The sequence below is a fragment of the Bos taurus genome, chromosome 6, assembly GCF_002263795.3.
Source record: "Bos taurus isolate L1 Dominette 01449 registration number 42190680 breed Hereford chromosome 6, ARS-UCD2.0, whole genome shotgun sequence".
NCBI classification, from domain to species: domain Eukaryota; kingdom Metazoa; phylum Chordata; class Mammalia; order Artiodactyla; family Bovidae; genus Bos; species Bos taurus.
In genome coordinates this window covers 40,080,942-40,093,042 of record NC_037333.1, presented here as the reverse complement: position 1 = coordinate 40,093,042, position 12,101 = coordinate 40,080,942, and the positions used below count along the sequence as shown (strand labels likewise).

General features: G+C 38.2%; 1 protein-coding gene and 1 non-coding gene across 4 annotated transcripts in view; both read right to left on the bottom strand.

The window, feature by feature from the left end:
* Positions 1–12,101, bottom strand: part of SLIT2 (slit guidance ligand 2) — a 406,423-nt gene that overhangs the window by 91,380 nt on the left and 302,942 nt on the right. For 2 of the 3 annotated variants that reach the window (XM_005207790.5, NM_001191516.2), the window contains 5 exons: positions 10,290–10,433; positions 10,014–10,177; positions 9,024–9,047; positions 5,089–5,239; positions 1,381–1,455 (listed from right to left, as the gene is read on the bottom strand). In XM_005207790.5, coding sequence (XP_005207847.1) covers positions 1,381–1,455; positions 5,089–5,239; positions 9,024–9,047; positions 10,014–10,177; positions 10,290–10,433 — 558 coding nt within the window. The remainder of the gene's footprint in view (positions 1–1,380; positions 1,456–5,088; positions 5,240–9,023; positions 9,048–10,013; positions 10,178–10,289; positions 10,434–12,101) is intronic. The other variant, XM_005207792.5, reaches the window with a different exon arrangement.
* MIR218-1 (microRNA mir-218-1) lies at positions 5,804–5,913 on the bottom strand. Its single transcript, NR_031146.1, has one exon. It is a non-coding gene; the product is annotated as a microRNA mir-218-1 (primary transcript).

Below are 12,101 nucleotides of genomic sequence, written 5' to 3'. Positions count from 1 at the left end.
TACAAGCGGGAAACATCTATGCTGAATGGTGCCAGCCCAATCACGGACCCACCAGGGCCCCCAGAAATATAAAAACCTTGATGTCAGGTACTGCATTGTGTAAACTTTCACGTTTGCCGCCACACTTAATAAGAAACTTTTTTTCAAAGAAGTGCCCCCAATTTAAACGGTTTAATGAATTCATTACTCAAAGAAGGCAGCTGAGTAAAGAAGGAAAAACTAGAATATGTTGGGGTTAGACAACATCAGAAATGTATTTGAATATGCGATTGTGCCCATAACCTCTCATGTAATAATGGGTCAGAACCACCAAATTAACTGCCCATATTCTGTACGATACAAAACACTAATGCTTGCCCAAAGGGCAAGAACATCCAGTTGAGGTAGGTAACACCTTCCTAGAGATTTTTTCTTTCTCAAGGCTCACTCCAAGACCAGTGATGCCCACAAAATAAGGATCATTTTTAGGTATCATTTTATTCCTTTCAGAGCACTTCACATAGCAGCCTCTGAATAAATATGTGTTGAATTGAAAAGCATTTTACAGCTAAAAAGAAAAAGCAGTCAGCATCAGTGAAAAAGGAGGACGTTTAAGACTTTAGAAACTCTTTGGGAGGCAGTGTATTATGCAGGCCAAGTGCACAGGAAGTGCATTCAGTCTGCTCTGCCATTTCCACTCTCTGCCTGTGGATCAGTCACAATATGACAGCACAGATACCACGAAAGCGTGCTTCTCTGCTCCTCCTGATGTTTCCTGTTATGTTGACAGTGCTCCATGGCCCTACACTCTTGGCCTCTGTCCTATTCCTCCTTCCATCATCCTCAAGGGGGCTGGATTACTGTCTGAGTGTTGTGGAAACTGCTGACCTTAGAAACTTATTTTAAAATATGAGTTGCAGACATGTAGTAACACACGTGAGCTATCAAGCCAGATTACCAATCATTAATTTTGACTATCTTCTAATGAAAGCTTAATGAAGCAAAAAGTCAAACAGTCGACATGAATGTGCTGAAAGAGAAATAACAGCACGGTTTGGGGAATGGTGAAGGAAGTTACAACACGTTACTGAACTCATCTCTAGTGCACTTAGACTGGGGGACTCCTGCTGTGACCATGTAACAGACCAGCTGTCAGCGTTAAAGACATGAGGGTTCTGCTACAGAAAACCTGGTCGCCATCGCTGACATACACAGAAAAGAGCAAATTACTTAGGTTTCTCTCAGTGTTTACCCTATATTCATATCACAAGTGGTCACCGTATGGACATATCTTTGAATCTTTAATTTTCCCTATTTCCTAAGAAATCGAAATAAAACTACAAAGGTATAAGAGAACACAACACTATAGGAATTTTTAAAGATGGCTAATATATGGCTTACATTTTACGTAACTGAGGAAGTTTCTTGAAGATCCCGGTAGCTTCCAACACTGTAAATTCATTATTGTTGAGGCGCCTAGGGAAAGCAGAAACAGAAGAGTTTCATTCCCAAAAGTCAGGAAGAGATTAAATTTTATTTCTCGTACAGAATTATAACATTACTTAATGATTATCCAAAAGAAAAATACAAGACATGTATCAGAAAATTTGTGGGAAGGACAGATATTTTTCAATTTATCCCATATTGTAAGGATCAAAATAAAACATATTAAGAAGCATATAGTAAAGAAAACCAATAATCAAAATTCAAAACCAACTCATCATTCAGTAATCTGTAGATTGTTTTTTCCTCTTTTTTTCCACTCTTACCACTGCTTCCAAAAGCATTTTAGACCTTTTTTTTTCTAGTCACTTGTTCCATAAATGTTTTTATTAACAACTTTACTGGTATACAATTTCCAGACCATACAGTGTACCCTTTTAAAGTGTACAATTCAGTGGTTTTAAAAATATTCACAAACTTGTGCAACCATCTTTGCGTTCCAACTCCAGAACATATTCATCACCCAAAAAAGAAACCCCCTGCCTGTCAGTAGTCACTCTCAATTTCCTGCCCTCCGCTATCTCAATCCTTAGCAACCAGTAATTTATTTTCTGTCTCTACAGATTTTCCTATTCTGAAGATTTCTTATTAATAGAATCATACAAAATGTGGATTTTTGGCCTGGCTTTTTTCACTTTGCTTAATTTTTATAAGGTCTTTCCACGTTTAGCATAGATTGGTACTTCATTCCATTTTATGGCCGAATTATATTCCGTTGTGTGGATATGCCACATGTGTTTATCCATTCATCAGCTGATGGATATCTGAGTTGCATTCCACTTGGATGATTATAAATAATCTGCTAGGAACACTGGTGTACAAGATTTTGTGTAGATGTATGATTTCAATTTTCAGCTATATACATAGGTGTGAAACCACTGTGTCAGATGGTAAAGCCATTTAACCATGTTAGCCACCTCAGGAAAAGCCAAACTGTTTTTCAAAAGGGCTGGACCATTTTACATTTCCACCAGCAATGTATGGGGGGCCAAATTTCTCTTACCCATTACTGTCTTTTTTAAAAGCCAGTGGATGTGAAGTGCTACCTCATTGGGGTTTTCATTTGTATTTTCACATGCCTAGCGATCCTGAGTGCTTTATCATGTGCTTATCAGTCATTTAGATATCTTCTTTGGAGAAATGTCCATACAAATTATTTGATCACTTTTTAATCTGGTAAGGTACTTTTTTGAGCGGGGTGGAGGGAGGGAAGAGCAGCCACACACATGTCTTGCGGGATCTTAAATCCTCGGCTGGGGATTGCACCCATGCCCTCTGCAGTGGAAGCTCTACGTCTTAACCAATGGACTGACAGAGCAGTCTCAGGTAAAGTAGATATTAATCACTGTGTTTCAAGAGCTCTTTATGTATTCTGGATATGAGTTCCTTACAGATATATATTTTGCAAATATTTTCTTCCCAGGACTAATTTTTAAAAATCGTAATTTCTTAATTAGTTACCATCATTAGTTACCATCAATGCCATCATTCTCAGCAAACACAACCTTTGCTGAAAGATAAACTAGGTACTAGTTTCTAAATGCATGAGTGACAGGTGAACTTATTTTAAGTATTATCATGCTGAAAGATAGAATTAGAATTCTTTGCAGAGTTACTGAACATAAATATAACTCCGTACATGACAGTAAACACAGAGTTTGGAGATTTTATTGCATGGTGTCCACACAATTCTAAAGTTCTGGACCTATGAAATAGCTTCATGTACGAATAGAAATTAAAAAAAAAATCCTTATAACCACTAGGTAGTTAGCTGCTGTCATCTTTTTGAAAGCACTGTATAATTTTTAAATATGTAAATTGATTAAAATTCATTAAGTAACAGGCATCAGCATAGGTACTGTGAGAGATAAACTATAAAACAATCCCTGCCATCAAGGGGCTATAATCTAGTTGAACATGAAAGAATTATACAGGCACAAAAAGACAACCAACTTTGCAAAGCAGTTAATGACAAATACCAGATGGTGCTAGACATAAACACTACTAAGATGTTCTAAAAGTGATGAGGTTTCATTAGGTTTTTATTTTTTTAGAAACCCTAACATTAAATGTCATACTTTTATAACTAAGTCAGTAAAGGCCAACACAGATGGACACAGAATCTATAAATAATTCAACAAATATATTTTAGAACCTAGTATGTGCTAAGCCCTATGTTAGTATTATAAATATAGATCTGCTCACACTTTATCATTTTCAGTTTTTCCTGCTATGTTATCCACTGTTCAGAAAAAGAAAACTATCCTTAGTGTTTTATACTTGACAATTACTGAATCCTTCAACTTATGAGTCAGTGAATTATTATAGTATAGCTGATAAAAAAGGACTCTGATTGAATTCACAATGAACAAAGATTCAAAATGTTGACTCCAAACTATTTCATTTGGTTGCTGAAAAGACTAAATACATTAAAAATCAATTAAATGCTTAGAAATGGGTTTGGACACAGTGAAAGGGTTAGTCGCTCAGCTGTGTCTGACTCTTTGTGACCCCATGGACTGTAGCCCTCCAGGCTTCTCTGTCCCTGGGATTTTCCAGGCAAGAATACTGGAGAGTCTTCTCTCTCTAGGATTGTCTTCTCCAGGGGATCTTCCCGACCCAGGGATTGAACCCAGGTCTCCTGCATTGCAGGCAGATTCTTTACCACCTGAGTTACCAGGAAAGCCCTTGGACATAATTCATACGCAAGAAAGTGAAAGTCACTAAGTCGTGTCCGACTCTTTGCCACCCCATGGACTATATAGTCCATGGAATTCTCCAGGCCAGAATAGTGGAGTGGGTAATCTTTCCCTTCTCCATGGGATCTTCCAAACCCAGGGATCGAACCCAAGTCTCCTGCACTACAGGTGGATTCTTTACCAGCTGAGCCACAAGGGAAGCCCAAGAATACTGGAGTGGGTAGCCTATCCCTTCTCCAGGGGATCATTCCCATCCAGGAATTGAACCAGGGTCTCCTGCATTGCAGGTATAATTCTTTACCAAGTGAGCTATCAGGGAAAGTGAAAGTGAAAGTCACTCAGTTGTGTCTGACTCTTTGCCAACCCTTGGACTATACAGTCCATGGAATTCTCTAGGCCAGAATACTGGAATGGGTTGCCTTTCCCTTCTCCAGGGGATCTTCCCAACCCAGGGATCAAACCCAGATCTCCCGCACTGCAGGCAGATTCTTTACCAGCTGAGCTATAAGAGGAGCCCAAGAATACTGGAGTGGGTAGCATACTCCTTCTCCAGCAGATCTTCCTGACCCAGGAATCACACCGGTGTCTCCAGCATTGCAGGTGGACTATTTACCAACTCATCTATCAGGGAAGCCCCCAAGTAATAAGTATCAAATGGATGTACTGTTATTAGCATTATCAAGTACTAACTGAATTTTTGAGTTATTTTCTGTAGTTGTACCTTGGACCAGAAAGAGGAAGGAAGAAAGCCTCTAATACTTACATTTGTACAAAATAGAGTTATGCCAATGTGTGTCAATTAAAATTAACATAATTATTGAGATGAAAGGGCAAGAAAAGAATCCCAATGTTTTGATGCTCTCGTTCCCTCCTTCTGAAACTGGATTTTTCTGGGAGATGAACTTACAGCTCTGCAGTGTACTGGGGAATGTGATCTGGGATTTTGGTGAGTTTTTGATTGGAGCAGTCTACTGTGGTCCCTTCGCAGCGGCACTTTTCAGGGCAAGCCAAATCGGCAAAGCAGTCCCCACTTAATTTTGATCGATAATCTTCTGTACCTATTGAGGATTCAAGCCAAAAAAGAAGATACTGAGTCTGAAAGTTAGAATATTTGTTAATTTGTAGGAAGAAAAAAGTAAGGTAACTATAGATTATGCAGCAGGGAGACAACTTGGGGGGTTTTGGTCAATGGATGTCAGGAAAGGGTTAAAACAAGGGCTTGGAATTTGCTGGAAAAAAGAGTAACCGGATTCACAGGACAGGAAAACATTAACAGAGTTGAGCTTTTCACAGCTGTACTTTCTGCTGATCCAGTTGTGAGCCATTCTAGCCTATTCGACAGCTAATCACACAATGGCTACTAATCGTGAAAAAGTTTATTTTTTTCTCTGAGTCAAGAATTGAAAATGTATCCAGTAATAAACATATGCCTATATATCATTTTCAATCAGGGCTTTCAAGGCAAATAGATGGACTCAGGTTTTTTAATTTTCTATGGTCTTTTATTATTCTCTCCCTCTCACATAATCTTCAGAAATGCTTAAAAAGCCCTCTTTTGTTCATTTTGATTTTATAAAAAGAGACAAGTAAATCCTGATTTAAGCCTCAGCAGCTTGTCATGCTGTAGAAAGCTGCGTGACGTTCCATGGTGCTTGACGGAACCATGTTTTACTCATACCTGGCAACCACATGGTTAGATCAAGCACAACAGAAAATCTCGCTACATAACCACTACACCATCCACTAGGCCAAGGGGAAGACCAAGAGGAAAGATGAAGGGAAGCAGGAGAGAAGCTACAGACGGTCTGGAAACGTAATACTGTTTACATGACATGCATTCTTCCCGTAAGAATGTTTATGACCATAGTAAGAGTATTACTACCGAAGAGTTCCTGGAAACACAAAGAAGGGGCTATACTGAAAGGTGCCTCCAGCGTTCCTCAGAACTGCAGAATTGAAACAACAGCTTTTTCGGGAACAACATCCAGGGAGAAGTTGAAGGTGCGCTACAAGGACAACAGAGAGGCCCAACAGATCTGTGGTGTCTTCTTGAAAAAATAAAAACAAATAAGAAGGCGCAGAAGAGTGAGACTAAAAGAAGATACATCAGGATTGAAAAGGGAGGATATTATGTTTCAGATCAGACACTTTTACTTACAGCCCAAATGGTGAATTCCTGAAAAAGTAAAGATCACCCAGAAGGAAAGAAAGACAGAGCAAACCCAAGTAAGATTCACATAGTATATATATAACTCACTAAGGTCTCGTCCTTCCTCCCTGACTGTGGCAATTATTGGGGAATGGCTCGGTTTGACAGGAACCGTCATGCTTTGTAAACTTTCATAATCATTTTGTGAAGCACAGGGGTCTTACAGGAAAAGCAATGGCATACAAGATGCATAGCACAAATTAAGTTCTTGTCAAGTCCTTTAAAAGATGAACTCTTCACAAGATAAATTTTGTTCTGAGTGATCACTGTACTATCTAGACGCCATCCAGAATGGTGGTAGGCAAACAGACACGTGAAATGAAATAAAATGCAAATCATGAGATTGATCATCAAGGACTCCCAATGGAAAATTTGGACGAAACCTTAGGTTTTATGGCTTACATGCTTTTTAATGACGTTTCCAACTCATAAATAATGTCACTGAATTAAATGGAATCAGGATCTCGGAAGAAGTTCGGAAAGTTGAATATAATAGTTTCATTACATTTGGCAATTAATGTCATGACATTTACGATATGACATGAGGATCTGTTGTATTGTGGTTTAAGCTTTCATTTTAAAAGTGAAATAGAGAAAATGCAGGGAATAAAGTGTAAATGACAGATACATGAGGTATTTTACGTTGAAAATAATCTGCATTCAATGCAATGACAATAATACTTATTTTATGACTACTCTCTCAGTAAGCTTAGATTTTAATTAATATCTGGGGGGGGTGGGGTGGAGAGGGAGCAGAGGCTCAAAGAATTCTTCTGAGTCCTGACTTCTAGAATTACGCTTTTAAATCATGTAAACTGAATAATCAGAAATTGACAATTAAGCCATGATATCTGATATAGAGGTTTTTTTTTTTTTTTTTCCTTGCAAAACCTATTTGGCTGCTGTTAATCTTGTTAACAGCATCATCAACTCGATGCATCACTGATTCAATGGGTGGCATCACCCACTTGATGGACATGAGTTTGAGTTAGCTCCAGGAGGTGGTGATGGACAGGGAAGCCTGGTGTGCTGTTTCCCTGGGGTCACAAAGAGTTGGACATGACTGAGAGATTGAACTGAACTGAATCTTATTAACAAAATTTTGAAAACTACCTGATTTTTTTACTTGGTGAATTTGAAATACTAATTTCTAATTATGGACTACAGCCCACCAGGCTCCTCCATCCATGGGATATTCCAGGCAAGAGTACTGGAGTGGGGTGCCATTGCCTTCTCCGAATTTCTAATTATGAAAAAGCATATTTAAATGTAAGAGATTGAATATTTTGATAATATTAACTTCTCTAATTTGGACATTTAAGTAATATCAATGTTTTATCCTATGGGGGGTTCTGGTTTTCAATATAACTTTTTCTGGGTAATAGTTATCAGATGACTTTCTATTTAATAATTGGGTAAAAATAATAAATTTAAAGATTGCCAATGAAAGCCAATTGTTATTTCAACATGTTACTTCTTCTGGAGCCAGTGTAATATACAAAATATTACTGATCATTCAAGTCAAAATATGTGATAAAACAAAATCGGTTAAATGCATAAAATTATTCGTATTATAATTCAGCAATGGCAAGCAAGGCATATCTCCTTAAAATAGAGACCAAACCTAGAACTCTTAAGAGAAAAGATGTTTTTTTTTATACTAACAGCTTAGAAATATCTTTATTTATAACTATTAAAATATTTTATAGTCTAGAATATACCCAGGAGATTACAAATATAGCCAATGAGTTACTAACATGTATTTTTAAATAATAGTTTAAAACAAACAAGTCAAGAGGCATTTTACACAATTGGCAGGCAAGGAAGAAATAAGTAAATAAACATACTTCAAAGAGCTAGTTCTAGAATCATCAGCTTTGACAGTGTTAAGATTGCAGTGGTAAAATATTTCAATTATTTTTCTAAGAAACACTCCATTCAACTAAGTTATTCAAGGCACTGGGTGCTCATGATACTTTCAGGATGGATATCAATCCTGCTTTCATGGAGTTGTTATACTACGAGTCCAAAGATGCAAGAATTGAAGATCACAAAGTACAGCTGCACATAAACCAGTAGGAAGCTGATGCTTTGGTATAAAAAGCGAAGCAACAGCAAACCAAGTAAAGCAAAAAGTAAGGGATACTTTTTTAGTATAGAAAAATCTCTATAAAAGAGTAAATCTCATGATTGAAAACAGTTTTGTGTGTTTGTGACTGATTGCATGTAGAACTAGTTCTTTGACACAGAAAGGTCTGTCTTTAAAACCAGCTCAAGAAGCTATATTTTAAAAACAGGTTGAAAGGTCAGATATACACATAAGGAGAGAAAATGATTTAAGTAGAAAGCCATAGGTTCAAACATTTTAGCTACTGTGAGAAATTTTAGATAATGTGCCAAAGTGAGAGAGAGAGAGAAAAAAAAAGTGGGAGTTTAATAATATGTATGTTTAACATCAGAAGCTGCATGCAAAGGTCAGGTTTTCAGGAAACAGTTACTAGTGATCTATGCAGAATCTAGCTACAGCGTATCCAATGGACTTTTGAAAGCATGCATATCAGAGTTTTAGAAGCTAGGTTTTATAAGTGAGAAAAAGGTGTCTGCAGTTAGTCCTACTACCGAGCAAAACCTACCTGGAATGAAATACTGTTCTTTAGCTAAATAAAAAAAAGAGAAAAAAAATAGAAGATGCACCTGAATGTCAGCAAGCAGAGATATGAGTTATATTAGATTAAGAATGGACTAAAGTTACTATAGATAATTAAGTGAAAAAAATGTATATTCACAGCAGTGGCTGAAGTATAACCATGAGTAGGAAATGCATCTAGAATCATGGACAATAAACGGCTTTATCTTGATATTAGCTTTTTAGTTATGAATTAACTGCCGAATGTGAAATAACGCCTGGAATAGTTGGGTAGTGTACTACCCGAAACATAAATAATGCATTTTATTTTGAGAAAATAGAAAGAATTATACCAAAGCAAATATAAAATTTCAATGAACTAAGTTTTCTCTTTAATATTAGTACAATGCACCTATATTTCACTTTTTATAAGTAAATGTAATATTCCCAAAGTGTTAAAAGATGGCCTTTCAGAAAAAAAAAAAAAAAATATCTTCACAGTCCTGGTCAAAATGTGAAAACGTAAAGGTAGAAACAAAACATTGTTTTCCTGTGAGAAGCAAGGAATCCAGAGTGTTCTTTTTCCCCCTACTTCTGAACCTGAGCAAATCAAGTAACTACGCCGCAGTTCACTTTCTCAGAGAAATAGAAAGACAATTAACTACTTCACCACTGCTCAATGGAAAACAATACAACAAACATGAGATTTAACAGGCACTGAGTTAGCTAGAAGGCCACTGTTAAATTCAAACCCTGGGATTACAGCCTGAAGTATCCAGGCATCTTTTTCCCTTTATTTCTTCTGCTGGATAGTGTGTTAAAAAGGTTACATGTAGGGATTCTATGTGAATGGTGTCTATTTTTCTTCATGGGCAGAAGAAAAAGAAATACAATTCTGTAATGTTTGGCGATTCAGTCGAAGGTCAGCTGTCTCTACATCTCATTAACTACTGTTTTCAGTAACACAGGGGAAATGTCACACAAAGTAAGAAATTACCTGAACAACGGAATTTCTTGCTTTTGATCTGTCCGATTCTTTTGTTTGCCAGTCGCCGGGGACTGGTGCAGCGGGCACCACTGGTCTCGATTGGGTTGGTATGGAGATAATCCGCCAGCCACTTGAGATGGCAGTCACAAATAAAGGGGTTCTGGGCCAAATGCCTTTCAGAAACACATACAGAACACTTTTACACATGACTTGCAATGAACTCAACTCTCAAATCCAGAATGAAAACAATGGTCATCAAATTTGACCCTGACTCCATATACATACATGGTTTGAATGGCCCGGAGAGGTGAAAAGGTCCCCTTGGCGATGGTCTGAAGCTTGTTGTCATATAAGGAGAGAAGGTTCAGGTTGTGCAGATCCTGAAAAGCATCTACCCGGAGGCAGTTTATCTTGTTGGCATTCAGTAATCTGTTTGATCAAATAGTTATAGAATTAATTAAAGTGTAGTATCTCATTAACCCACCTTCAAGACTCTTGTTATTGAGAAAATCCAATCAAGAAATTCACTGCTTTTAACCTTGACACTAAGATTTAACTGTCATTATTCAGGTATCACAGGCTGAAGATTTGGGGTCATGGCAGATAAAGCAAGGGTCATATCTAATGATTGGATTGCCTAAATCTAGTGGTACTTACACATTTATCCAACAAAAAATTATCAAAGATATTCTCTGGAAGGTGCAGAAGTACAGCAATAGATAAAGGTGGGTGAGAACCAGCCTTTGCTATCAAAGGCTCTATAAAGTCCTCATAAACATTAGTCCTTGGAGCTGCTCTAAGAAAAAGAAGTCCAATCCATTCTCAGAACAGTAGCTGGAGTGAGACTTCTAAACATTGATCAGATCACGTCACTCCTCTCCCAAACAGTGCAGTAACTCCCAATTTGCTCTGAATAACTCAAGACCTGACAACAGCCCAAAATTCCCAATGGGATCTCTGATTCCCTTTTCTGAACTCTTGCTGTTTAGTCACTAAGTCATGTCCAACCCTTGGCAATCCCATGGACTGTAGCTCGCCAGGCTCCTCTGTCCATGGGATTCTCCAGGAAAGAATACTGGAGTGAGTTGCCATTTCCTCCTCCAGGGGACTTTCCCGACCCAGGGATCAAACTTACATCTCCTATGTCTCCTGCACTGCAGATGAATTCTTTACCCATTGAGCCATCAGAGAAGCTCTATTCTGCAGTATAGATATCCAATTCACTTTGTTTAGCACAGTATCTCACAAACTTTTTTTCTCATATGCTGCTGCTAAGTCACTTCAGTTGTGTCTGACTCTGTGCAATCCCACAGACGGCCGCCCACCAGGCTCCCCCGTCCCCAGGATTCTCCAGGCAAGAATACTGGAGTGGGTTCCCATTACCTTCCCAATGCATGCATGCACGCTAAGTCGCTTCAGTCGTGTCTGACTCTGTGCGACCCTACAGACAGCAGCCCACCAGGCTCCTCTGTCCATAGGATTCTCTAGGCAAGAATACTGGAGTGGGTTGCCATTTCCTTCTCCATTTTCTCATATATCGTACCAATATTCAATATTAGTATTTTGTGGAGCCATGGTTTACAGATCTTGTGCAAACGTCATCCTTACAGGTTACATGTCACCTTGCCTATGCTTTTATTCATGCTTGCTTCACCTATGGGAATACACGGGTCCTGCTCTCCATCTGCCTCAACCATCTGGCCTATCAAGACCTCAGAGGACCTCACTTTCTCCAGAGCAAGAATTTTCCAGAATACAACTTTCACCCAATTAACATGCTCCTTCCTCTACTTTCCAGAGCAAGTTAGTCAGTGTTACCTAGTTTCGTCAACTATTTTACATAGGCCCACATAGTTCATCTGCAGAGAGTTTAGCCTTCTGGGGGCAGAAAATTTTTTGATATTTCTTATTCTCTCTCACCATCTAGTTCGGAGCTTTGATACTTAGGATTTTAACAAATACTTGGTAACTCAAAAATATGTGCTATATGGTTTGGGTGTGATGCCTTCCTTTTTAACACACTGAATACTATTTCCCAATTTGCCCAACAGACCCTCTGTGATTAACACAGGGTATTTCAGTTTTACTTGCTTTTTT